Below are 26196 nucleotides of genomic sequence, written 5' to 3'. Positions count from 1 at the left end.
AGTCTCATCTACAGGCAATGAGCAAACCCAAAGTTCCTCATAGAGCCTCAGTTGCCTTCCACAAATCCAAGGTACGTGACCTTCCACATTACCTCTTCTGACTCAAATCTCTAGGCTGCTCTGCCTTTTCACACCGACAGCTTTTTTCACAGGGCATTGTTCTGAGCTACGTGATAGATTGTGATGACTAAATTGGATCTGTCAGGTGAAAAATTCTCCCCAAAATACTGAAGGAAAACAGCAGCTGGAGCACCCCCCTGAGCTAGTTAAGCTCTCGGCACTCTAAACACAAGGCCTGGGTTCAGTTCTCATTCAGAAAAGCCCCACAGTGAGTAACCAGGGCTTGGGGACAACCCCAACCCAAGACTGCCCTGTTGTCACTAATGAGCGGGGGCCTGTGTCCTATCCCCAGCTGGACAATCCTCTCGTCTGGACAACGGCTGGGGTTCAAGCTTCAGCACTCTGGACAGTAACCATGGGATTTTGGGTTCACTCCCCAGCTATGGTGGAGTATCAGGACAGCAACCAAAGAACCCAAGTTCACTACTTTCAGGGCAAAGCCCCTGCACTGTAGACTGGGGACCTGAGTTCAGTCGCCAGGAGGTTGCACCCTGGAACATAAATGAGTTACAACTAGGGATGAATCTAGCCCAATACCTTTTATAGCTTCTTATTGTCATCAATGGAGAAAGCCGTGTGAGATTAAAGGATTTAGTCCCATTAGCCACTTACATGTTAAAGAGGTTCAGCCCAATGCGGTAGAGCCGCTTCCTCATGGTGTCTGTGGAAAGTGTGGGAGATTTGCAGCTGGCTGGATTCTCACAGTGGTACCGTGGGAGGCTCAGAATCATGGCCTGCAGTGCTTCCTTAGAAGATACCTCAGATGCTGACTTGGCTGACGTGGAGGTGCTGCTGCTGCTCAGCTGCTCTGAGTTGTCTGCATTTTCAGACTCAGAGCCCTTGCCCTGCCCAGTCTCATTGTTTGAGTCAAACTGGAGTTTCTGCACCACCATTTGTCCTTGCTCCATCACCCCTCCCCCCAAACCGTTGGTGTTAACGTTCACCTCGGTGAAGGTGTGACTGTTCTGGAGGACCCTGGTGTCCGGCAGCCCTTCCAGGGCAGCCTGGGCCTTTTTGTCTTCCTTTTCCCCATCCCCTGGGCCTTCTTCAATTCTGGCAGCTTGAGAGAGCCCAGCCTGGGCACTGCTGCCAAGACAGTTCGCCATGGACACCGAGGTAGAAGATGAGACTGAGATATTCTTGTTGTCAATCTGGACCGTGACATCCCGGAAGGCCATCATGAGGGTGCTGCTGCTCTTGGGCAAAGTATCTGGCAGCAGTCCCTCCTCCTTCTCTTGCTCCTTCAGTTCAGCTTCCAAGTCCTGGTTCGGCTGCATTGAGCTGGCGCTGAAGGTTTCTCTGATCTGATATGAGCTGCCATCTTGAAGGGAACACATGGTCTTCAGGCTCCATGTACTGAGAGCGTCATCAATAGATTTGGCCAGGGACTGAACCTGCTCTGTGAAAGAGTCCTCCAATTCAGTCAGGGCCCCGCTGATGGTCACTGGCAAAGATGGAGACCTCACCAAGGGGATGCCAACAAAGTTGTACCCTTCCATCAGGGCTTTATCAGCAGAGAAACTTTCAGAGTTCTGGACCCGGACTTTTCTTAATGAGATTCGGCGGGGCATGCGGCTCTCCAGCAGGGAGTTCCGGATCTTCTCAAAGTTTTTGCTGAGTTGGTACTGGCGGAAGGCAGTCTGGATGGTGCAGGCTGCTCTGCGAGAGACCAGGTGCCCTCCGTATTTGTGCTCTAGCATTTCGATCTGAAACACACACACAAACAAGATTTTTAATTGACTTGAAACTTTGACTTGACTTTGAAAGCTGTCCATGACCCCAATTTATACACTGATTAGTTAGCAGTGACACTCAGTGGGACCTCCAATACTCCATTAGCCTTTTTCCACACTGCGGTGCCCTGGGGATGTCTGCTGGGATTGCAACAGAAGGGGGTCCCTCACAGCAGTGCCCTGGCCATGCCTGCTGGAGCACTGACTGTGGAATTCCTCAAAGCTGTGCCTTGGGAATGCCAGCTGGGGTATCCGCAGTGTGAGCTTCCTCACCGCTGTGCCCTGGCAAAACACCAGAATGTGAGCTTCCTCATGGTCATGGCCTGGCAAAGCCAGCTGAGACACTGGCACTGTGAAATGTGCACACTGCTGCCCTGACAACAGGACACCAGCCTGTGAAATTCTTTGGAGTAGAGTCTTGTCAATGCAAGGACAGCACTCCTGCAGTGCGATGCTCCCAAAGCTCCATTAACACGTCTACATCCCTCCGCTACCTCAGCGAAGTGCCTCTAGAGAAAGGGGAAATCACTGAGAAGAAGAAAAACACTAAGGAATTGTAACTGTTAAACTAGGGCTCGGATTAAAAAACTATGGACCCAATCCTGTGAATGAGTGTCCTCAACTTCCATGGAAGTCGGTGGACGTTGAGGTTGCTCAGCATGTGACAGAAGTGCTCCACATTTCTCTGGGTCACACCCCTATATAAGCACCACTCTTTTGCCCAGTGCACTTTGTGTTTTTTAGGTACCAACCAACCAAACGAAAACAACTCAGGGAGAAAAAGAAAACTGGTCAGAAAGATGAGAAACTTTCATTTTAAAGGATGAGAAAAGTTATTAAGAATAAATGCCAGCAGACTATAGACTATGCAATACCTCCTGAGCTGCTAATCTCTTTCTTTCTCTCTCTCTCACACACACACACAGCTAGGACAGACACACATACACACACAGCTAGGACGGACACACACACACACACACACACACACAGAGCGAGAGCTAGGAGACATAGGACACAAACACACACACATACAGAGCTAGGAGACATGACAACTTTAGTCAGAGCAAACTAGCCATGAGCCTACCCTGGGCACTTCATTATCGTTGTTTCTGTGCCACAGTCTGGCCAGTTGCTCACATGAACCCACATGCTGTTTCCTTTTCCCAATCCTTCATTTTTGCTCTGCAAGTGAAGCCCAAGACATGTGCCAGAGGAGGATGCTGTCTGTCTGCTTCATACATCACCCCAGCCTCAGTCCCGGTGAGTGAGCAGTAGGGACAATGTGGGGGGATGAAGATGAGGGATGATGATGCTGAGGGAAGCAGAAAGGACAAACCCTAATTATCCCCATTGAGATGTGACTAAACTGCTGAGCCTGGCAGGCCCCTCACGTGTCTGATAAAGGACTTTATTCTGCACAGCGCATGTACAGAGTGCGGGGGTGAGAGAGAGAATGTCAGGTAGAAATTAGGCACAGGACAGGGAGCTTAGGCAGGCTCAATCCTGCATTAACAAGTGAACTGTTGCATGTCCACCAAGTTATTTCTGCTTATTGACAGGATCAAGGGCAAAAAGGGGAGCACATGGTTAATTGCCTTATATACAGAGGACAGGCCCATTCTCAGACACACCGTGTACGCCTGCATTGCACGCCTTTCTGGTCCCACGGTTTCAAGAGTGGGTGTGCAAAGACCTTGAGGTTTATTACGTGCTCACTGTGGACAGGACCAGATTCAAGCATAGGCAGACTACGGCGGTTTCTAGGGTCCCAGCTCCTGGAGTCATGTGATTGCATCAGAATCTCAGCTTTCTTTTCTTTTCGGTAGATTTCTGGACCTCAGAGCTGCAAAGTTAACCTTCAGAAAGTGAACCGAGTACCTGCCTGCGTCTGCAGAGAGCCTGGAACAATAGCTTTAAGAATTGTCCCATGCGTCTCAGTAAGCTATTAACCACAAGATCTGCCACTGTGGGAGTGAGAGGGGCTTTTGCAGATGCCAGCTCAAGAGATGACTGTGTGTGGCAGGTGGAGAATGCTATGGGCCCAGTCCTCCACCCCTACAGATACACCCCAGCTGCTGGGTTAAGTACTAAGGTACCGACTACTGCCACCCCTCACCTCTCTAGGGGGAGAAAGCATGCGGTCCCTACTGGACTCCAGGGGAGGGACCTGCTGCTGCTCCTGGACAGGAGAAGGGAGCCCGTGCCACTCCAAATGGGAGGTGGGGCCACAGTGCAGGGGCAGAGCCTGTATTATAGTGTGCCTGGGACCCTGGATTGTCTTACGCAGCCCGTAATGCAGAGAACGACACCTAGTGCCCACCCACAGGGCCAGATTCTCCATTGCCTTGGACAATCATTTATACCAGTGCAATGTGGGTGCCAAATCCTGCCAGATCAGAATGGGAACCATTTGCACTTGCTTAGCACGGGTGTAAATAATGGCCCCAGCTGAAGTGAGGTGGCAGATCTAGCCCTGAGCCCTTGCTCAGACTTGTCCCGGAACACACCAGCTTTGCACATCCTGCTGCTCGCCAGGTAAGTAAGTACCTGCCGAATCAAGGTCAAAGTACCTTCAGACCATTTATCCCTACAAAGAAATTGTGGAGCCAGCTGTAATGACAATAGGACTTGTCAATGGTCTTAGCAGAGGAACTAGGCCTCTGTTTGCCCCTGGGGTATTTTGGGCTGGCCCCGGGGTGCAGGGGAAAGCCGAGGGTTGGGGGCAAGGAGGAGATGCTCTCCAAGACTTATCACACCCTGAGCTCGCCCCCCCCACCCCCACCAAACTTACATTTCAGCATACAATCAAGGCTTTCCCTTTCCACATCTTCAAAGCACGGGAAGGGGTGCGGGACAGTCTCCTCATACAGCCCCACCACCTCCATGAGCAATTAGGACCTATCCCTTCCCCACCTTCCTTTGTAAGCAAGGCTCATTTAAATATATGCCCATTAAACCCTAACTTGTGCAGGCACAACCCAACCAACTGTGACTGGGAACTGACAGAGTCCTGGGTACCACACCCTGGCATAGCAACAAGGAGGCTAGTCCTATTGGAGGGGAGGGGTGTGGGGGAAGCAGCCATCTGAAAGAAAGGATAATAATAAGGTACAAAACCCAGCAGGACCAGGGGAAGCAGCAGCCTGGTAGTTTTCCAAAGAGGTGACAGCCATTCAGGAAGTGTAAATCTCATATGCTCTGTTCTTATTAGAGGCCAGGATGAGATGTAATTGCTGATCTGAAATAAAAGGCAGATTCCTCCAAAGCAGAGGCCAGTTTCTGAATAGCAGAGTTTGATGGCATTGGTTCTCAGTGGGAGAGGCGGGAGCCGTCTAAGAGTTCAAAAGAATGGGCCAAAGCCATTGGCACCCCTCTTACTGCAATGCCTGGCACTCTATAAACCCCTACAAGCTATTGGGGAAATTAATGCCAAAGGGTATTCCCAATCTATGCTGCTTCCTAAAGGCCCCGCTAAGAGCTCTCAAACGCAGGCCAAGCTATCCGAATACTGAGCACTTTGACAGAACTTTCTACCCAAGGAGCCCAAAGAGCTTTACAAAAGAGGATCAGTATCAGGAGCCCTGTTTTGCAGAAGGGGAAACTGAGACATGGAGGCTTGCAGACGGTCATATGAGTTGTGTAGCAAAGCCAGGAATATACCCCAGGTCTCCTGACTCCCAGTTCTGCACCCTGCCCACTGGGCCATGCTGCTACTCCACTTCAATTGGACTAAATCTCTTTCTCGCTCTCTCCCTTTCAGGAGCATGCAGCTCAGTGATTTCCTGAAGTCTACGGTATTCACATTTGCCACTGGACCGTTTTAAGGATTTGACACAGCCATCGGCCCATTCCCCTCCTCTATGAAGGGGAAAGGGCATCCATTAGCACTCCACGGTAGCAGGAGCTTATGGAGATGTATGTCTGGCTTGTTGCAGGAACCTTCTCATTCCACTTGGGAGGTGAGAAAGGGCAGACATGATTGGCCTTCTCTCACTTCTCGTAAGCCCCGTGAATCACAAGTAATTGCCTACTTAGAACTATTCTTCTCTGGGGAGTGATCCTGCAGCCAGTGCCATGGGGGAAAGGATAGCTCAGTGGTTTGAGCATTGACCTGCTAAACCCAGGGTTGTGAGTTTGATCCTTGAGGGGGCCATTAACAGCTCTGAGGCAAAAATCTGTGTGGGGGTTGGGCCTGCTTTGAGCAGGGGGTTGGACTAAATGACTTTCTGAGGTCCCTTCTAACCCTGATATCCTATTACAGGAATTGAAAAGCAGGAGGGAGGAATTAAAAAGAATAATTAGCTTAATACATTTCTGACCCTCAAAGCAAGCACCCAGTCCTGGCAATTCAGGCCCTGTGGCTAAATCAGAAACAACTGGGAAATCTCTCTAGCTAGGAGGGATTGTGCAGAGATGGGAGGTTTTTGCAAACCCCAGTGCCCAGCCTGGATGACAATGTATTTGAGATACAATCCTTGTGGCAGCATTGCTTGCAGCATGTTCAGGCAAACACAAATACACCACTTCTCCAGAAGCAATGGGCCTGCTGCTTATATAAGTTTTCCCCACTGGTGTCCAAGGAGTTATTCCCTATTTACAACAGTGGTAGTGAAAGGAGAATCAGGCCCAGTGACTCCATCTGAGCTGCCCAGGGCAGGCTAATATGTCTGATGTAAAAAAAAGAAAAGAAAGCTGAGAACACCTAAAGTGCCTTTCTTAATGTTCTGCCTGCATCCCCCACTCCCAGACCCTTTTCTACTAAGCACCCACAGCCCCTCACAATGAATGGAGCAACACTGAATTAAGGGGCCCTGTGGTGATGCCACAGAGCATGCTCCATCTCCCTTCGCCCAGTGTGGCATTAGAGGGGGTGATGTGCTAGTGGAGATGCTGCCCTTCATACTTGGGACAGGCTCCATTTCCCAGCACAGTGCAAAGTCAGCTGATGCCATACCGTGCTTCAGCACCTGAGCTAACTACATCATTGAATGTCACACTGTGGTCTTAAGGGGCTTGCTGCTGCCCCCAGTAACCTGACATGCTCCATCTCATGGTACAGAAAGCTGTGTTTTCAGAGGCAGGCAGCCAGCCTTCATCTCTGGTCACGATCCATCCATCAACACACCAGCATGGTGTTAGAAGGCACGGTGCTGCCGCAGGTGCTCTCCTTTATATCCTGAACATGCACTACCTCCTACTTCTCCAACATGGGGTGTTATGCTGCCAATAGGTATTTTCCTTTGTAACGTATACGCAATCATCTCCCGAAAGCTAAACAGGGCTTGAGGCACTGTGAGGCGTCCTCCTCCATTATTTTGAAATAAATATTTTTAACAAAACTAAAGTAGAGCTTGAAGGTGCTATGATTAGGTGGATTGTTGTGGCAGTGAGAGAAAATCGAACTCTGAGGGCCCAGTTCTGCCACCTGTACTTGCATTGAGTAGTACCTTACCAGACAGGAAGTCTCATTTAAATCAGTGGGATGACTCATGGAGTAAGGCACTACTCAGGGTGAGTGAGAGTGGCCGAATCTGGCCTGAATTCATATCTTCCTTATTCCAGGAAAGGTGCCTCCTCCTGAGCAGGTCTAAGGTCCATCAAGGAAAGCCAAGAAGAGTATGAACATGGATACTGCAATCTCCCTCACCGTGGGAAAGGTGGCTCTGCCTATGGCAAGCTCAAGGTCTTTGGAAGGTCAGTGCTGAGAGGAACCAGAATTGAATGAACATGGGGATAGACTCTCCCTCTGTCTCAGATCCCTCCAGGGCTGGTTTGGACTATGCTTAAAAAACAGTGTTTGGGAGCCCATGGTTAAATGGATTTAGAATTAAGAGATCATGAGCCAGATCCTCAACTGGTATAAATCAATGAAGTTTCATGACTTGAACAGGGATATGCCAATCTACACAAGCGGAGGGCCACCGTAAGTACATGCCATGTTTGTTGGTGAAGCTTGTTAGTTATCATCTCTCTTTCCCTTGCCCACTGTGAAACAAGATATCTGACCAGCTAGAGTTGTAATACAGCTCTCCATAAAGACCCAGAGACCCAAGTCCTTTTTGTTGCTCAGTATTTGGGTGGGTCATTAATTGGACCTTTCTGCTTGGGGGTGCCAGAAGCATCTTGTGTGAAATGGAAGGAAGAACTTCCTGCAGCAGCTCCTTGGGTGTGAACCTGGTCAGATTCAACTTTCATTTTCTAAACAGCTCCTGGGAGGAGAGGGAGAAAGGTCCCTTTGCAACTGTTTCTGAAGCCGAAATAATGTGCCCATCACAGCTTAAAAATCATCCTTCTACCACTGAGCATAATCCAGGCAGAGTGTGTCACTGACGCTTGTTCAGTCTCCTGGTCTGCAGGGCCTGTGCACGAAGCAGCCTCCAGTAGAGCTGCATCCCACGAAAAGGACAGAAACGTTCCTCTTAGAGTGGGGCTTTTTTAATAGCAAATCTGCTGTGTTTTAATCAGTAGCGGTACCGTGCATGTGAGGGGCGACATTTCTTCTCACCGGCTATGAGGTGGGACCTCAGCATCCCCTGCTGAGAGGAAGATGCGGAGATGCAGCTAGATGTGACTGGGCTGAACTCTGGAGCTAGGCTAGAGACATGGGCGTAGACAAAAACCTGCTGATTTGTGCGAGTCGTCTTCTCTCAGTCTGGTAAGTCTGCCTATCTCGAGAGCATCCATCACCATATTGCTGCTGCTATTAGTGATACACTGACAATGTGCTTGGCGCTTACTGGAACAAATAAAGACAGTCCCTGCCCCAAAGAACAGACAGTCTAAAGGCTCTGTGTGAAGGCAGAACAGAGCTGTGGAAGTTCCTCTGGATAAAAGGTACCCACTGTTCTCAGGGCATGCTTCTCCCCCTGAACAATGAGAGACCCTGATCTTCTGGGATGCCTATAGCAGCATGTGCTCGCAACATTTCCTGGGGGGCTCTGCAGCCCTCCACTGCCTGCAAGCCCTCTCTAAAGCTAAAGTCAGGTTTGAGTAGCTGGGTCCATTCTGAACTGTGGAAGGGGGAGGGGTGCAGCAGAGCCCAAGGGGTTTAGGTGAGGTGATGTCCTGGCCAGGCCAGAGGAAGCTAGATGAGGCCCTCATATGTTCCTTCCTCTATAGTCCCTGCACAATGTAGGGGCCAGGCATGCTCTGTGGGGAGGGCACAGTATGGTTACGGAAACTAGGCTAGCACTTCACAGAGAAATGGCCCCCCGTGGTGTGAATGTGGCCCCACCCGCACCATCCCCCTCTCCCGTAGCCTGAGGAGGAAGCTGCTGTACCTGTTTATTCTTTAGGTCAAGAGAGAGCTCATAATCGGAGGCAGCTGCATGGGAACACGTGGCCGTCCCTTTGCTGCGCTGCACTCTCACTGGGGAACCCGTGTGGTGGAGGCTGGGCTTCTGCACCAGAGGGGAGCACCCCGCTGCCTGCTCCTCCTGCCGCTCTGCATGCTGGGCTTTTAGCGTCAGAGTGTCGGACCTGCCTTCCTGGCCACTGTGTCTGCCGGCCTCCTTCGGATCCTCCGTTTCACACCCGGATTTCTTGCTGGTGGAACCGCAGGAATCGTCACTGTGAACAAAATGCAACGTTTCGCATTTTTTATTTGGTTTTTGGATTCTCTACCCTCATTAACTGATCTTCATGTCAAATGTCCAGGGAGCCTGGGCCACAGGGTGGGAGCAGGGAGTGGATCAAGACCATACTTTGACCCAGTAAAAACACTGGCCCCTCCCACCCAGAGAGCCAGTAGGGTGCGACACACACCCCAGCCAAGCCAGAGTCATGTGACTCCCAGCTGTGGCCTGTCTGCCTCCTCAGATCATGCTGGGATATAACCTCAGGGGCTGAGGAGAGTGTCCTGGGAGAAGGATGCATCGCCTCTTTCCTGGATCTTGTCCTAGCTACAGGTGGCTAGCCAACAGACATCACTTATGTGCCTACTGCTTACTAACTGACTGACTACTACGTTTGGGGTCCCATTTGATTATGGAGACTGGATCCCAAGGATCCAAGGTACTTGCTTTAACTTCCTCCTGGAGTTTTTACAGGCACAAGGAAATGAAACACGGGTGGCTGAATCTCATGGAGCAGCCATTGGCTTCACAGCCAGCGCCATAGCCCATAAGGAGGCAGCAAGGCACTCTGGCAGCCCTGGGATCCAGAAACACTCAAATAAACCTAAAGAACAAAACATTAGCAAGTGACCTCCAGGGCTTCCAAAAAGGAAACCGTCCTGCCCTGGCCCTCAGAGCAGAATCCTGCACTGACGGTTCCCAACGGCGAGAGGATCACACCCTTCTTCCCTTACAGCTACATCTTCTGGGCAAAGGGATAATGGTATAAAACCGGTGCCCATTAACAATGCATTCTAAGGCAGCTGAAAGGTGCTGTTGGACAGTATGGGGTCTGTGTGTGTCTGGTCCTCTGGAAATGTTCAGTTGCTAACCTCGCCTGCTAAGTGTTTTCTGAAATCACACAGAGACTTTCATCCTCAGGGGAACTTTCTGAATGACTGAATCTGATTCTCCTCTTCAGTACTACACTGGTGTCATTCCACTGACCACAATGGAGTTACTCGTGATTTACATGAATTTACACACCAACCGGATCACATTCTGATCTCTGTTGCACTGATGAAAATATGTTGTAACTCCATTGACTGCAATGGAATTATTCTGATTTAATTGCAATCAGAATCTGGTCCTTGAATGCCATTTTCTCAACTCTCAGAGATATGCATATGTAGTACATTCTATTATTTGACTTGATCCTTTAGTACCTCTAGTATTTGAATCCTCATATAGGTCCAGGGTATCTTTAATGTCAGACTTGTTATATCGTAACTTCTCTTCCCTTCTGGTGTATATTTTAATAATTTTATCAGCAGCCATGTACTATCCATTTTCTTTTGATCCAGCAGTGTAGTCTAGGGATCACCAGGTGACCATCGGTTTAATTTCCCATTTACTTCAATGGGAGCAGGACCGGGTCCTACAAAGCTCACTTAGCTGTGCAACTAGGCACCGATTCAGCAGGTCATTTAAGCACTTACCTAAGCGCTTTGCCAAATCAAGGTCACTGAGGTTCAGACATTCTCTACTGCAGTTCAGAGCCTGGGCAGTTGACTAGAACACTGACTTCCCGGAGAGCATAGCTGGCCTCTGGGTGCCAGAAAATATTCATGATGGCCCTGATCCTGCAAACATTAAGCATGTGCTGCCCTTTACTACCATGAGCAGCCCCACTGATTTCAACAGGACTATCCATGGTAGTAAAGTTAAGCATGTGTGTAAGTGTTTGCAGGATCAGGGCCCATTACTCTATGGGGTTATACTTAATCTGTAGTATGTTGCATAAATTTGGTTTACTGGCCACTTTTCAAATGAATGGCTCTCACGGTCTCTGTTTGTCTGGCAGAGTCTGGAATCTGTGTGAGAGAGCAACACGCAGTGCTACCAAGATGCCACCTTTGGCCGAGCTATTATTTGTTAGGGGGGTAGTTGAGGGAGTAGGACATTATAAATCTTTTTTTAAAGTCAAAATTGTCATGGAGAGGCGCTTGTTTGTATAAATCTAAATTTACAACATTAACTACGTTAAAAATGGGCAGAGTTAAGACGGTGTGTGTGACTTGACCTGACTTGGAGTGCTTACCCAAACAACTTGAACAATGTTGGTCCGGTAATGTAACTTATCTGTATGGAATTTCCTAGAGGTGTTTTTTGTTTGTTGGTTGATTAAAAGACAATGAAGAAGGGGAAACAGAGGGAGCATCACTTTCCAGGGCTTTGCAGCTCTGCTGGCATGCTACTAATTGGCAACAGTGACTAGACACCAGAAGAACACCCTGTCCTTCCCCCATAGGAGGGCTGGAGGAGAGAGTTCTCTCCTGGAGCTGCACAAGGGCTACAATGCATCAGGTTTGAGGCTCCCACTTGCCAAGCTTACAAAGGACCTGATCTCAAACTCAATGGAAGGATTCCTGCTGAGCAAGTGAGTGTTGGATCCGACCCAAAGTGTTCAGCAGCCCTCTTTAACATCATTAGGCGTTCAGTACACTTCTCACTGCATAATTAAGGGCCCGCGCCTGCAAAAACTCATGCACATGCTTAACTTGACGTATGTGAGAAGTACCACTGATTTCAATGGGTACTACTTACTATGAGTCAAGTTAAGCACATGCTACATCTTTGCAGGATCAGGGCCTCACCTCGCCACACCTGCCCATGCAATATTGCCTTTAGTGGCACACTTTCTGAGCTCAGTGAAAACTCCCATACAAGATGTAAAGTGCATGTGCAGCATGAAATTTTCTAAGGGTCGTAACTCGGTCAAATCAAAACCAAATTTCAACAGAGCACTCAAAGGCATTTCTCAGTGAGAGCTATTTCCATGCTAAATATAAACTTTGCAACCCCCTGCTGTGCTGGCTGTCGAGCTGTTCAGAAAATGGTTGCAAACATTCCTTCTACACTAGGAGTCATATCTTTTTCTATGTTCCTTTTATGGGGAAAAGGCTGAACTGTTTTTGCTCAGATGTAAAAAACAAACCAAAAAACATACTCTACCTTTAGGCAAGAGACCAAGGCTGGGGAATTTCAGTTCATTGTGTCAGCTTCAGAGAGGTAGGAGCAATAGAAAATGGGTCTGGAATGGCGCTTGTTATGCAACCTTACCTGCAGCATTACAGTCGCAGCTGCTCCTGCTACAATGTTCTTTTCTTTCAGTTTGCTCCCATGTAAGAGTCCCTTGTAAAGTAATTACAGGAGGGTGGGGGGCTATTCCCAGTCCTTTCTCGGTGGAAACAGATTAAGTCCCCACATGAGAAACCTAACTTCTTACGATTCAAACAGATATTAATGCCTTCTATGTTGTTCCTGATCCTTAGCCCCTATCCTGGAGATCTGGCTAGGTACAGACTGGAGTTTCACCCGGAAAGTGTTTGAAGCCTGTGAAAAAGAAGAGTGCTTTCCAGACAGGTTTAGGGTGGTCTCACCTACAGGCATGCTATCTCAAGGTATGATCTTCTATCTTCCTAAGCTAAACAGGGCTAGGGCCAGACAGTACTACATGGGAGACCGCTAGACCTGCTACAGGTGCTACAGGGGTACAGAGCTCTTGAATGTGCTGCTTCTTGGATGAGACAAAAATACAATTTTTCTAATTGCTTGTAATCATAAAAAATTCCATGCAGCGACTAAGTGCGAACCCCAGTGCCCTGGCCAAATTCCAACTATGTTAATTACGTTCTGCATCTTGTAATCAGAATTTTTTACTTGCTGTTCTAAAGTGCTGGGTAAAATTGTTATGTACTATTAATGAGATCTGTATTTCACCCCGTGCTATTCTTGCATGATGGGCAGAGGGATTATATGTGGTTTGTACAATCAGCTAGGAAAACTTTGTAAAGTGCTTTGGGAGCCATTTGATAGATGCATGATCACTTGCATCCAGGTATAAAACAGACTCAACCAATTCAGCTGTTTTGTTATTTCTGGATGCTCCTATGTGACATTTATGATCTAAAAACACTAGCTCTGTTGGTTACTACTAATAGAACGTGGTTATTGTAGGGAAGACACCTGCTTAATGTTTCAGGTAGTTCCTGCCTGCTATTATGCTGCTAACCATGTATCCACTGTTGTAGACAGAAGTCAGTTGCTAAAGTTGTTCTAAAATTAAGATTGCTGATGAAGTTGATGGATATAGAAAACAGGACTCTGGTCATTTAGATTAAATACTATTGCTGGTCTAGCATGATGCATGTTGCTAAGCAGGAACCAGTGTTCTAGAACTGAATGTGGGTGTCTGCTTGGAGAGGGGAGGATGGTGCTACAATCTCATTTGGATCTACCCCTTTGATGCACTAATAAACTTCCCTGTCAGTGTGCTGCATAAACAAACGAGGTCTCCAGACTTTAGCTTCTGTATGTGGAGAAATACCTGTGCTTTTCTGGGCATTTCCTTGAAGATTTTCTGAATTTCTGTGAAGGGGAAAAACAGAGGGAGAGCTGGAGGGAGGTGATAGAGGAAAAGGAGGACTGCTCGGGTATTTTTTTAAGGCTTCCTTTTCTCTCTTGCTACTAGCAGTCTACGAATTGTGAAATGATAACTGCAGGTTAGTGACTCCCAAACCCCTGAATTGGACATGAATACCAGACACATCACAGGTGTCTCTTGCCTTTCAGGTTTGTATGGAATTGCCATGCCAATGTTCTGGAGTGCACTGTGTTGTCTGTGTGCTGGAACAACCTCCATTTCTGTTTAGTTCTCGGTTTGTCAAAATGGCATGCTGCCTCGAGGTCCTCTTGCACTCCGCACTGATACTAGAGGCTCAAATAGCCATTGCTGACTGAAATATCTTCTTCCATTTGCAGCTAGGCACAAGACTGTGCCTAATACTGACAGCTATAGACCTGGCCATGGTGATCCGTGTTTTCAGGACCACCGGATATGAGCACTGTGATGTCCAGTACTTGGGAAGGAACAGGCAAACCCTGAAATATATTCAAATACAGATAAGCTACACCAGTAAGTGGGAGCACATCACGTGGGCACTCCAGATACTATACTGGCTCCTTGTTGAAAACCAGTTCCTGTTTAAGATAATGGTGCTAATCTTCAAAGTTCTCAAAGAATTGATTACGAGGTACGTGGTGACCACCACTGCTCCAGGGCCAGGATTTTTCCATGAGACTTACCCATCTCTGGAACTATGCAGCTCTCCACAAGAGTAAGGCTTGTTAGAGTTGGCGACTAAGCTTCCTCAGCCACCATCCTATGGCTACATAACTAACTGCAGGTCAAAGTGCAAGACCCATCTCTTTGCCTTAGCTTTCCTACAATAAATTACAGCAAACAAATGGCTACGGCCAGAGAGAGTGCTAGGGATGGATACACACTACATAGTTGGGTGGGGAGAATGGAGTGCTGGAGAAACAGTCAGAACTCTTTTCTTTTTGTGGCTTCATGTCACCCCACTAATGACTCCGGATGGCTGTTTTGGGTGTGTGACTCACAAACCTTCCTTCAAGGTATTAAAGCTCAGTAACTTAGATTTATGCTCTGTGCTCAGGCCAAGACTAGTCAAGATGAGTATCAATTAGTTACTGTTTATACAAAGCTTTGAAATATTTGTAAGTATTCAGTATTATTATGGTCTGAGGTGTGGGTAAGATTTTAAAGCCTTCAAAGGCTACAGAATCAAAACCCTTATAAAGTGCCATATGTAGAACTATAAAAAATGTTTCTAGCAAGAGCCAGGAGCAGGAAACATGGACCCTATGTCTGCAAGAATCTATCTTCTCTCTCAAGACACGTCAGCACTTTTCCCTGCCTCCTCTTTCCTCTCTGAAAACAACTGCTGAGTTGAGCACAGTCCAAAATGCTTTTTCAGTTTCTTCCATCTCAGTCTTCCCTGAGGACATCCCTGGCATATGGTGAATGTGTTGATCAAAACTCAGTGAAAAATGGCTCAGGCAGGATTGGTGACATATTATGAGATTTTTTTCAGGGCTCAGGGACTCCTGATGTGCTGAGATGGAGTATTGGGTGTCTGAGCTCATCAGCATTACTGCTAAGGAGTTTGTAAGCTGGGGTTCGGGGGTGACTCTGCAGCACACTTCTCCCAGAGCATTTTAACAATGATGTAGGACAAAGCACCAGCTAGTTAGGCAAGGATTCCTCCTCTTGGCAGGTTAGTATTATTCCCCATGCCAACAGATTTTTAGCTTTCTTAGATATTATCCTCCAACAGAGACAAAAATAGAAGCCAAATTCTGATCTCATTTACATCTACATAACCCTCTTCAAGTCAACGGAATCTGATTCTCTTCTCACACTAGTATTACACCAGTGGCATCACTCCTGGTTTACAGGAAGGTAACTGAGATCAGAACCTCTCCTTATTTGTTTATATGTTTTACAAAAATCTATAGCACATACCTGTAAAATATATTTAACAATACTGCAAATATATTTGAAATTAATTACATTTCACATCCTTTCCAATAGACTTAACGGGACAGCATCACTTAAACATTATCAGAAGGGGTCTTTGTGATTTAGCTAGAGAAAATATCATAACGTTAGGTGATGCCTCTTATCCCATGGGATCCCTGTTTGCCCAGGTTAGGGCACTCAGGTTCCATAGTTTGGTATTGAAATTGGTCTTAAACAGGGCACCATGTACTATGGGACTCTGAAGCTGTCACATAATCCATCCCGTTGCCATGGAACGGTGCTCCAGAATCTAAGCTTTTATTATTTTTTAAAGCAAGTTTCTAGTCCTTATGGTTGCAAAGATAATCTTCCAAATGTGAACCTATGCTAACTGCCTGACTGAGCACCCAAATGCTAAATTAGATACCCTTCCTTATATGCTTCAGTGCTAACACCCAGATCTCCATACAGTATGTCAGAATCACTTGTCAATCCAAAATACAGCCACCAGTCAGGTGGAACACAGCCGCTGCCACTCTACATTGGGAACATTACACAGCAGTTTTTAGTAGAGGTTCCAGACCTAATTCTCTATTGCCCTGCACCTTGTGCAGGGATTTACACCATTTCAAAGTAGGTGTAAAATGCTCATTGGTCAGAATGGTAATGATTCGCACCCATTTTTCACTAGTGTAAATGACATGAAAGGCAGTGGAGAACCAGGCCTCCAAGCAACAACATTTGTATATGGATCTGATTTCAAGCATAGGGTGACCATATGTCCCATTTTGGCCAAGACAGACCCCTTTTTAAACCCTGTCCCAGATGTCCCGACTTTTTTGGCAAAACTGGGCATTTGTCCCATTTGCTCTTGCCAACTGATCATCAGTTGGCAAGAGCAAATGCAACAAATGCCCAGTTTTGCCAAAAAAGTGGGATGTGCCCCCCTAGGGGCAGAGGTGCTGGAACAGTTTGTATAGTGGGGGTGCTGAGAGTCATTGTACCAAACTCTAAACTCTGTATATGATGGAAACCATTTCAAGCCAGGGGGTGTGGCAGCACCCTCAGTACCTATGCCTAGAGGAATATTCGGGGGTGCGAGTGGTGACATAAGGCACCAAGTGGCGGGGCTTGGGCTGTCAGCCTCAGGCATCCTGGGACTTGAGTGGTCAGCCTCAGGTGAGCGACAACACCCAGGTGGCTCAGCGTGGTGTCCCACTTTTACTTTGGGAAATACAGTCACCCTAAGCACAGCCAAGTATGAAGTATGTCCAGGGTTTGGCTTTGATCTGTTCTAAGGAGAGAGACTATTGCCAAAATTTAAATTCAATTCCTGGATCCAGGCACAGCTTCTGAATACTCCCACCCATAATATTCTAGACCATTCAGACTGGGACCTACCTCTTGCTGTTAGGAGGACAGATGGATGGGCTTTGGCACACTTGGTGGAAACAAGTATAGGGCCAAATTCAGAGGAGACTTAAATGATGAGGTAAGTTATATGTTGGTTGTAAGATGGTCATAAAATGAGTATAAGTGGCAAAGTGGTGAAACCTGCATCACATGCACACAATGGGTGTATGAACCAAGTCTGAGCTGAAGTTAATGGGAGCTGCACCCACTCATGCATTTGGTCTAATGGGAGTTGCATTTGCTTATGCCAAGGCTGAATTTTATCCCAGGGTGCTGGGGATGATGCAGTAATGGGGATGGGGATGTAAGTTAAGGTGGTGGTTTCTTAGACCCACTTTCTCCTGTTAATAGCTTTTCCTGATCTATCTCATTTTGTCCTCTTGGCATGTAAGCCATCTATTTTGCACATATGCAGAATGTTAAATTAATGCACATTACATCGCATTACCAGTTACTCCCATTTTCTGACCACTTGGATGAGAAATGTATGCCACTGCCTATGTCTCTGCTGAGTTTGGCTCAGATTTTTTTCTTCAGGTTTCTGCTAATACTGGGCAGGGTATTTTTTTTTGCTGAGTCTTGTCCACATTGCTTTAAAATCATTCAGCAGCCAGTGGTTAAATCAGAGAAACAGAACTCTCTGATTCTGATCTCACAGCCACTTAACCAAAATGTTACTTACACTCACCCTGAAGTTGGCACTTCTCATGCCAGCTTTACATTTAGAGGGAATTGATGTGAGAAGTTAAGTCCATAAATGGTTATTAGCCAGGATGGGTAAGGAATGGTGTCCCTAGCCTCTGTTTGTCAGAGGATGGAGATGGATGGCAGGAGAGAGATAACTTGATCATTGCCTGTTAGGTTCACTCCCTCTCGGGCACCTGGCATTGGCCACTGTCAGTAGACAGATACTGGGCTAGATGGACCTTTGGTCTGACCCGGTACGGCCATTCTTATGTTCTTATGTTCTTATGAGAATAGGTGGAGGGGGCTGAAAGTAGGTTTTAGTGAAAGCAACTTAGTCTTTGTCTACAATGGGATTTTAGCCATTTGTGTAGCTGAATCAATGCAAACCCGTAGCATAGTCAGGCAAAGCCACTGTTGCATTGGTGCAACTTATCCTGTCTTAAAACTGTGGTGTATTGGAAACTAGTTAAAAATGACAAGCTGTCACTTCAGGTGTGAGGGATTTCCTGGTCCTGCTTGCAGACTATGGGGCTCTAAGGGAAGCCATGTGGTCTGGGTCATCTGAGTCAGTCAGCAGACAGGCAATCTGGAAAGAGCCAGCTTCAAGCAAGGTGGGGTGAGTTGTGTCTCTGTTTTAGGGACTAGCCTGTTTTCTCTCTCTCTGTTTTTGGGTTCTTGCGTGTTATCGTTCTGAATTTTAAGTAATAAAGTAGTGTTACGTTGCAACCTTCCAGCAAGGGTGTTTATATTTTTATCTAGCTTCTCACTGTGTATGCTGTGAACATAACAAAAACTAGGGTAAAACCACCAGTGCAAATAACACTGCACTAGTGTAAATCACCTATCTGTTTATCTTAGGGTTTTATACTACTGTCTATCACCATAATATCTTTACACTAGGCTGTGTACGAGTGCTGCTACATCTCTCACTGAAACCCCAGTACAGACTAAGCTTTATACTCCTTCTAGACTCCCTTAGACTCACCTCTAAATTTAGTCCAGTATCAGTCCGCTGTAGAGTACACTCCCTTGTGCCAGCCTAAGTTCTGTGCATTTCTTCTCTCCCATATACAGGACACATGCTTTCCTTTTTTCAAAAAGAATTGAATTGCCCATGAAAAATGACATGTACAAAGTTCACAGCTGAGGCTAGATTTATAAACCCATGAACAGTTCAAAAGATTTGGAGAGGTGGCTCTCCCCTAGTAAGTAAAGGGATGGTGGGAGTAGGTCACATGTGTATCTGAATGTTAACATGTGGGAATATGTCACACGTGGGTGGCAATATGTCACGTGTCGTTACTCAGGAATTTTCATTGCGGTTCTTATGTCTGTTCAGTGGTATTTCTGGATCCCAGCTGGATAGTTTTTCTCTCATCTTTCCTTCTTCCATCAGTGACTCCTACTTCACCAGCCTCTGGAACGTGGGGCTCAGCCTGTGGAACTGCAGCCTCTCTTTCAGCCGCCCACTGTGTTTATGCCCTGGATGCCACAATCTCTGCATTTCCGCCCTGTCTTTGCGGGTTAGACGCAGGAGGAGATCCTGCAGCTTGTCACTGAAGAATAGATTATGCGTGGCTACATCTCGCACGCCACCTGCACATACCAATGAGGTGTGAAAAACACCAAGTGGACACTGTGGAGGAGGGAATCTTATTCTCTTCAGGGTTTAATTACTTTTACTTTAACCCCAGACCCCTCTTGCCTCTGCAATGTTTGGTAAACACGACCTTTTAGAGGAGGAAAAAACAGATGGCAGCCTGCATTAGTGTAACTGCCCGCTCAGCGCCCCAGGAAAGGGAAACTTGGCTTCTCAGAAGCAGTCTTTCTGCCACTTCAACTCAGATCTCTTGGCTCCTTGTCCCTAAGGCGGGTTTGAACATCACTGAATTTGCTGACAAAAGCCTGCCTATGCAATCAAGCAGAAGATAGAATGTCACTGTTAAAGAAAGATGAGTTCAGGGCTGGGAGGAAGTGGGGCCTGCTTGGAGAAGGAACACCTGAGTTCCCCCAGATTTCATCTACCCACAAACTGAATCAGAAAGACTCGCACAACTCTTGGATTCTGCGGAGCTGGTCACTGCCAGGTGGATGGTACAGCACAGTAGGAGTAATCTTGTGGACTGTATCCTTTTCAGCCTGTTGGGCTAAGCTTTGATATTGACTATGGCCTCCCAGAGATTATGGTTTCCCTCTTAGAAAACACCCACAAGTTAGCACTGAAAGCAATGAAGGATCCTACCTCACAGAACACCTCAAGTTTCAGAGATAGTAAGATACTTTGTTTCTGGCCTCACATATTTCATTCTCTGTAGTCAATGCAGCACTGTCCATGCAGTTATGACAGCAATCCCCAGTGATTAACTGTCCTTTGTGTTAACCTCAGGAGAAAGAAGCTCAAATACCCTCAACAGCAGCAGCAATGTGATCTCCCCAACAAACGTATCCCAGTCACCAGCAACCTCCCTGAGAGATGAAGTTCAGATCCAGAGTTGGATTTACCCAAAGTTCCAGAGAGGTCAGATCCAGCATTTTGGTTTGGCCCGTTGTACAAAGAGACCAAGATAGAGGCTTTCAGATTAGAACTTCCCCACCTCAACTTCTCCATCGCTGTCACCAGCCCAGGCAGCGGGAGCAATGCTCTACTCCTCTTCCTCACAATCATATGTGTCACAGCAACTTCCAACCCAGCTTCACCATCTTTGCTTTCTACACACTTTTATCCTTTCTAGGTCACTGCCCTTCACTGAATCTTTATTCCCTCTTCTAGCTCTCTTCACTAGAATGGTGACGAGATGGCTCAGTAGCCTACACCTCTAGTTTGTCATATCTAGACATGCAGGGCCTACAGATTCAATGTAACCTCAGTCTTTCATCTTTCTGAGGCAAATAAATTAATCCCATTCTGCATTTTGTTGTATATGGATCTTACAGATGAGATCATAAAAAGACAGGATTTTATACTGACAGCAAAGATCTAGTGGCACTTCTATACTAAGGGTCAGATCCACAGCCTGTGTAAATTGGCATAGCTCACTGGAGATTTGCTGATTTTTACCAGGGGAGGATCTGGCCCTGTAAGTACAACTATGTTTTTGAAACCAGCTCATAACCTGCTCATCCAATCTTGTTGAGCTGTGTCCCCATATCAACATTTTTCTCAATAGAGTAATGTGCCAACCATTTTTGTGCATATTGTGATATTAGTGCCTTCTTGGAAATCCCGGGCAGCTGCCCCCTATGGCCACAGAGCCCAGAGAACATGTACACAAAGCAGCACCAGCAACACATGGAGCCATGCTCTCCAGGGTGTCTAACCCTACAGAGAGATGGGAGGGAGGAGGAACAGTCAACCCAGTGACACAGACAGGCACAGTTGTGGGTGTGCCATCTACACAGCAAAATAAACTCATAACATAAGTATGTTCACAGGAAGGTCACAGTGTGCCATCCTAGGCCACTGGTAAAGGTGACACATGGCTGCTGCCACAGTGACTAACACAGCTGTCCATGTGGCATGTGGACACAATCCTTATTTATAGACAACCACCTCACTAGCTTGAGACAAGGTCAGTGAAAAGTTACCGGCAAGCATTTTCCAACCTGGTGCCCAATGTAAGCACCTAAGTAAATGTGGCCATATGCGCAGAAGTGCAGACCAACTCTAGCACCCACAGACTTCAGTGAGACTTGTGGGCGCTCTCCATTTCTGAAAATTGGGGCCATTTTTTATTTAGGTGCCGAAATGTGGATGTAGTAGCCTAATTTTATACCTCCAGGTTTGAAAAATTTGGCCATAGGGTAGACAGGGCCTAAGAATCTACCCCCGTATCTGAGCTAAATGTCCCCTCACTCTTGTACAGCAAGCATGCTACTGGCTCTTGTGCAACACACCAGAGGGAGCTGCATTTCAGTATTATCACATGCATCTATAGGCTGGTTTGTAAAGTGCTTTGAGATGAAACGTGCTATATAAATGTAAAATATTATCTCATTGGCCTCCATTTAAACACCATCTTCTCCACCCCATTTCATTATCCCGACTAGAAACCTCATCAGCTTCATCTTTACCTATGGGTCTTGGTATCTCCAGTCATCCCCAGCTTGATCAAAGTTACTCCAGTCCTTCTCCTCTTCATCACCTCTGTGCCACTCCCCAACGTTCTCTCCAGGCAGCATAATGCAAAATAAACGTGTACAGTGGCCAGGAAAGAGCAGAGGAGTGGCAAGCATGTGTAAAGCTTATATGCTCTTAGATTCCAGTGAGTGTGATGACTTGAGTTGAGAAGGAGCCCTAGCAGCATGTGCTCCTCTCACTATCTTGTTATGGTCATTGCCTGTGAGATCTCCATCCTCCTCCTTTCCATGCTGCTCACAAGACCCTGCTCACTGCCACCTTTATCCCATCATCACCAGCTCCCTCCACTCCAGCAGCAGGTTTCATAGTGAGGATCGTTTTGCCACTATGGCTGGGACTTTTCAAAGGGAGTTGGGTGCCCAAATCCCACTGAATTTGAACTCCCATTTGTGCCTTTGCAAATCTCCTCTGGTCAGGATGTTCATTGCCACAGAGAAGAGGGTGACTCCATTCTCACCTGCTGCTCACAGACCGACATGGTGGCAGACAGACAGTTCTGACGGGCAAAGCCTCCCACTCTTTGCCGGCTGTTTAAAGAGACAGCTCTTAGTTGCCCTTTTAGACTGTCAGGCCTGAGCTTTTTATCTCTTCCTACAGGATCTGAGAGTTTGTCAGGGCCACCTGCTGGGTTGAAAAGGGAGTGGGAGAAGGGGCTTTGGCTCACAGAACCATTTTTTCACGACAGCTTATTGCAGTTTGAACACAAGGCACATTTCGCAGAGGGACGAGTGGAAATATGGACCCACAAATACATCCTCTTCTGCTGGTGAGGAAAGCATGCACTGCTACACGGGGAAGGATAAAGGGCCATTCCGGTGCTTGTGCTGATATTTTACTGCATGCAAATCTGCTAATAAAAGCTCATTCACTGCTGTTACTCCAGATTTACAGTATAAATGGGAATATCCTGGCCCAAAGGTCCTACTCCATTCTCTCTCAAACATGCTTTCTCTCTTACTCTCTCTCTGATTCCTTTTCTCTTTCATGCCATTCTATCTTCTGCGTTTCTTTCTGTTCCTCTCTGTCTCCTTGCCCTCTGTACTACTTTTTGCACTCAAGGGAATCAGCTGCATACAACGAAGAACACCAAGGTCACCCCCAAACCAGGACTGAGCTGCCCAGCATCCTCTTCCAATGTTATAACTATGAACCTGTAGCCTGTGGAAGTTACACCAAACTGGGGATCAGCTGTGACTGATCCTCTCCTAGTGTCATTGCCACCATCATGAACACAACAAACACCAAACTCTGTTCCATGTGGGAGGAGATCATCAGGGTGCTCCCCACCCCATGTCTGGGTTTCTCTATGGCAGGACCTGAATATGCAACAGAGTAAACATAGAGAAAGAAGAGCAGGAAAGATTAACTCGGGTGAAATGCCAAGCCGTGGAGTTCTTTGTGACTCTACCAGCCTCAGGTTCTCAGAGCGAGCTGGCCACAAAACGCACGCTCAGTCTGATGTGTATTTTTCAGAATCTACAGGGTGAGGCTTAGGTCTGGTTTCCTTTGGACCCTGTCTCCTGCCTTCTTCCCACTGGAAGAAGTGGATGGAGGGCAAACCTACAGGAGGATGTGACAAGCAGAACTCCAGCTGCTGCCAGAGATTATTCGCTTCTGCTCAAATGCTCAGCAGTTCTGCAGTTCCTTCCCCTCACCTGAAGGTTGGGAGCTGATTCCTGAGGCAAGCTGGAGGGAAATGGCTGTGCCTGCTGCTGGGAGGCAGGAACAGGAAGCTGCTCACTTTATGGCCTTGAGTCAACCTTTCAGTCCCACCAAATCCCCATTAACAAACAGAGCTACTGTGGTTTTGTGCTTAGAGCACCCCTGCTGTTTCTGTTGCTGCCTTCAAAGTGAGCAGCTCCCATTTTCAGAATAATTTCATAATGAATGACAATAATCCCCTATAAGAAACCCCAAAGAGCTGCTGGTGTCTGGTGGAAAATGACATTAAAAATTGTTCTTTATAGAAATAATCCCTCCTATGTTTGATAATCCCATATGTTTCCATACTTGCCTTAAATCTCCACTTCTTCCCTCTCCCCTCCTTTATCTTTGGACCTGAATCTGTGAGCTACAGAATGCCTGTCACTCCCGTTGACCTCAATGGGCATTACAGATGCTCATCAGCTACCTGGTTCAAGCCCTTTATTATTAAGAACATCAGTGGTAAAGCAGGGTCTCTGTTCCTTAGGAGTCTACCTGCTCCTGCTGCCTTTCACCCTCTGGTATAATCATTATCATCCTGTGTCCGTAGAGATGGGCCCAAATCCTAGGTTAGAGCAAGCCTACAGTTTTGGAATGGTCCAGATCTGGATTCTGATATGCTCAGAATATTATGGCCAACCTCTGTCTCTATCACTGCTAAGCAAATTCAAAAACCAGTATCTGAACATCCCCAAATTCTGGGTGACTTCAAAGCTGGAGCCAAACAGCACACCTGGCCCATATCTCTGCAATGGGCTGAAACCAAACCCCAGGCATCACTGAATTGGGGGGGGGATGTTTTGCTCTATAGCCGAACTCCGCAGATCCATCCCGCTCTGTTTGTGGCATCCCCATAGCAGCAATTGCTATGCCTCAAACAGAAGATTATTAGGTCTACAGGGAGGACAAAATAAGAAATAGATGAGCTGTTCAGAAACAAAAATCCTCTCTTCATGCTGGTGACCTCAATAAGGGAAAGAAATGAGGAGAAAAGAGTGCAAACAAGATGTGCTAGTGAAGCAGAATTGTTGCTGAAACTTCTCATTTCTTTTTTAAAATAATGTGTATAAATTTAGTTGTGGGGAAATGAGCCAGGTTAAAAGCCTCAGATGCTGACGTTCCCAGTCCTCAGGACCGGTATAACATGGACAGTGGCAGTGCAAGTTTTCTCCACGCTGCTTCCACCCTGATCTGGAGGGGTCAAACTCTACGAATTAGGTGGATGTTCAGTCTCCATGATCCATGCAATCTTGGAGCTCCCTGTTGACACGGCCAGCAAGGGGGCCAATTAGTGACAGCTGTGATGCTGATTTGTGGGTGGGCAATAGATCCCCTAGATTACAGACTGGAACCACCATTGCATAGGCTAGAGAACAACTGTCAGAGGATAACAGCCATCATTCACAGCAAACCCAAGCTGGATGGAATCAGTGACCTCAAGGCACCAGGCTCCATACCCTATTATCAGTCCTGTCAGCCAAAAAGCTGGCAGAATTCTTTCTACATACGATACTGTTACACTGTTTTCTGTAAGGCATCAGCCGGCCTTTCACAAATATAAACATAATGGACCAAAATCAACTCTCATGTAACTCAGTGGAGTTACATCTGGGAAGGATCTGGGACAATTAAAAACATATTCAGAATCTTCATCATTCCCTTCCTGGCTCCAAGTCTTGTAGAAAGGTGTCTCAGTGCGGCGTAGAGTGGAGGATGCCTGGACCAGGGAATGATTCAATTCCCATTGACTTCAATGGCTCCAGCCTTAGAGAGCATCACTGTCACACATCCAGTCCAAACTAAAGGTGCTGCTAGAGTCTTGTGGAATTCTGGGAAGCAATTTCAAGTGACTGGGGCAAAACCTAAGATGGCCCAGGGCAAAGTGGTGGGTGGATTTTACAAAGCAAAGTATGATGGACTAATGAGAGGGGCTCTGGGATACAATAGTGTGATCGCAGGTCAGGGGCATGCCGCTGAGACAACTCAACAGTGAGCATTTACAGTTCTCTTGTGTTAATGCCTTTCAAAGTTTACAGAGGTATGTTTCTTCCCATGAAGAGAAGTAATACAAGCACAACAGAAATAGGTCAGGTGAAGACACAGAAAGAGGTGAGGGCAAATAACCTTCCAGGATAAAGGGGAATCAGAATTAAGGAACCAGAAATAATGTGGCTTTCACCCTCTTCCCACTGCTGCCCAAGACATCTGCTCATTGCCACATCTGCCCAGGCAGCCTGGAGGAGTGCATTGCTGCATGAGAGGCCATGTCAGGGCCGGCTCTAGACCCCAGCGCAGCAAGCACGCGCGTGGGGCGGCACTTTCCCGGGGGGGCGGCAGGCTGGGCCGGCGGACCTGCCGCAGTCATGCCTGCGGGAGGTCCATCGGAGCCCCGGGACGACTGGACATGCCGCAGGCATGACTGTGGACGGTTCGCTGGTCCCGCGGCTCGGCTGGACCTCC

The 26196-nt window shown here is 47.1% G+C and overlaps 1 protein-coding gene across 3 annotated transcripts in view; it reads right to left on the bottom strand.

Annotated features, from left to right (window-relative positions):
* IQSEC3 (IQ motif and Sec7 domain ArfGEF 3) overlaps positions 1-26196 on the bottom strand; it is a 69255-nt gene that overhangs the window by 34194 nt on the left and 8865 nt on the right. For 2 of the 3 annotated variants that reach the window (XM_044993543.1, XM_044993535.1), the window contains exons 1-2: positions 9134-9221; positions 733-1826 (exon numbers count right to left, since the gene is read on the bottom strand). In XM_044993543.1, coding sequence (XP_044849478.1) covers positions 733-1820 — 1088 coding nt within the window. In that variant the 5' untranslated portion in view covers positions 1821-1826; positions 9134-9221. Of the gene's footprint in view, positions 1-732; positions 1827-9133; positions 9222-26196 lie in introns of those variants that run through there. The other variant, XM_044993526.1, reaches the window with a different exon arrangement.

The sequence above is a fragment of the Mauremys mutica genome, chromosome 1 (genome assembly GCF_020497125.1).
Source record: "Mauremys mutica isolate MM-2020 ecotype Southern chromosome 1, ASM2049712v1, whole genome shotgun sequence".
In the NCBI taxonomy this organism is placed as follows: domain Eukaryota; kingdom Metazoa; phylum Chordata; order Testudines; family Geoemydidae; genus Mauremys; species Mauremys mutica.
The sequence above is the reverse complement of the archived record's forward strand: the minus strand, read 5'-3'. Positions and strand labels throughout refer to the sequence as shown.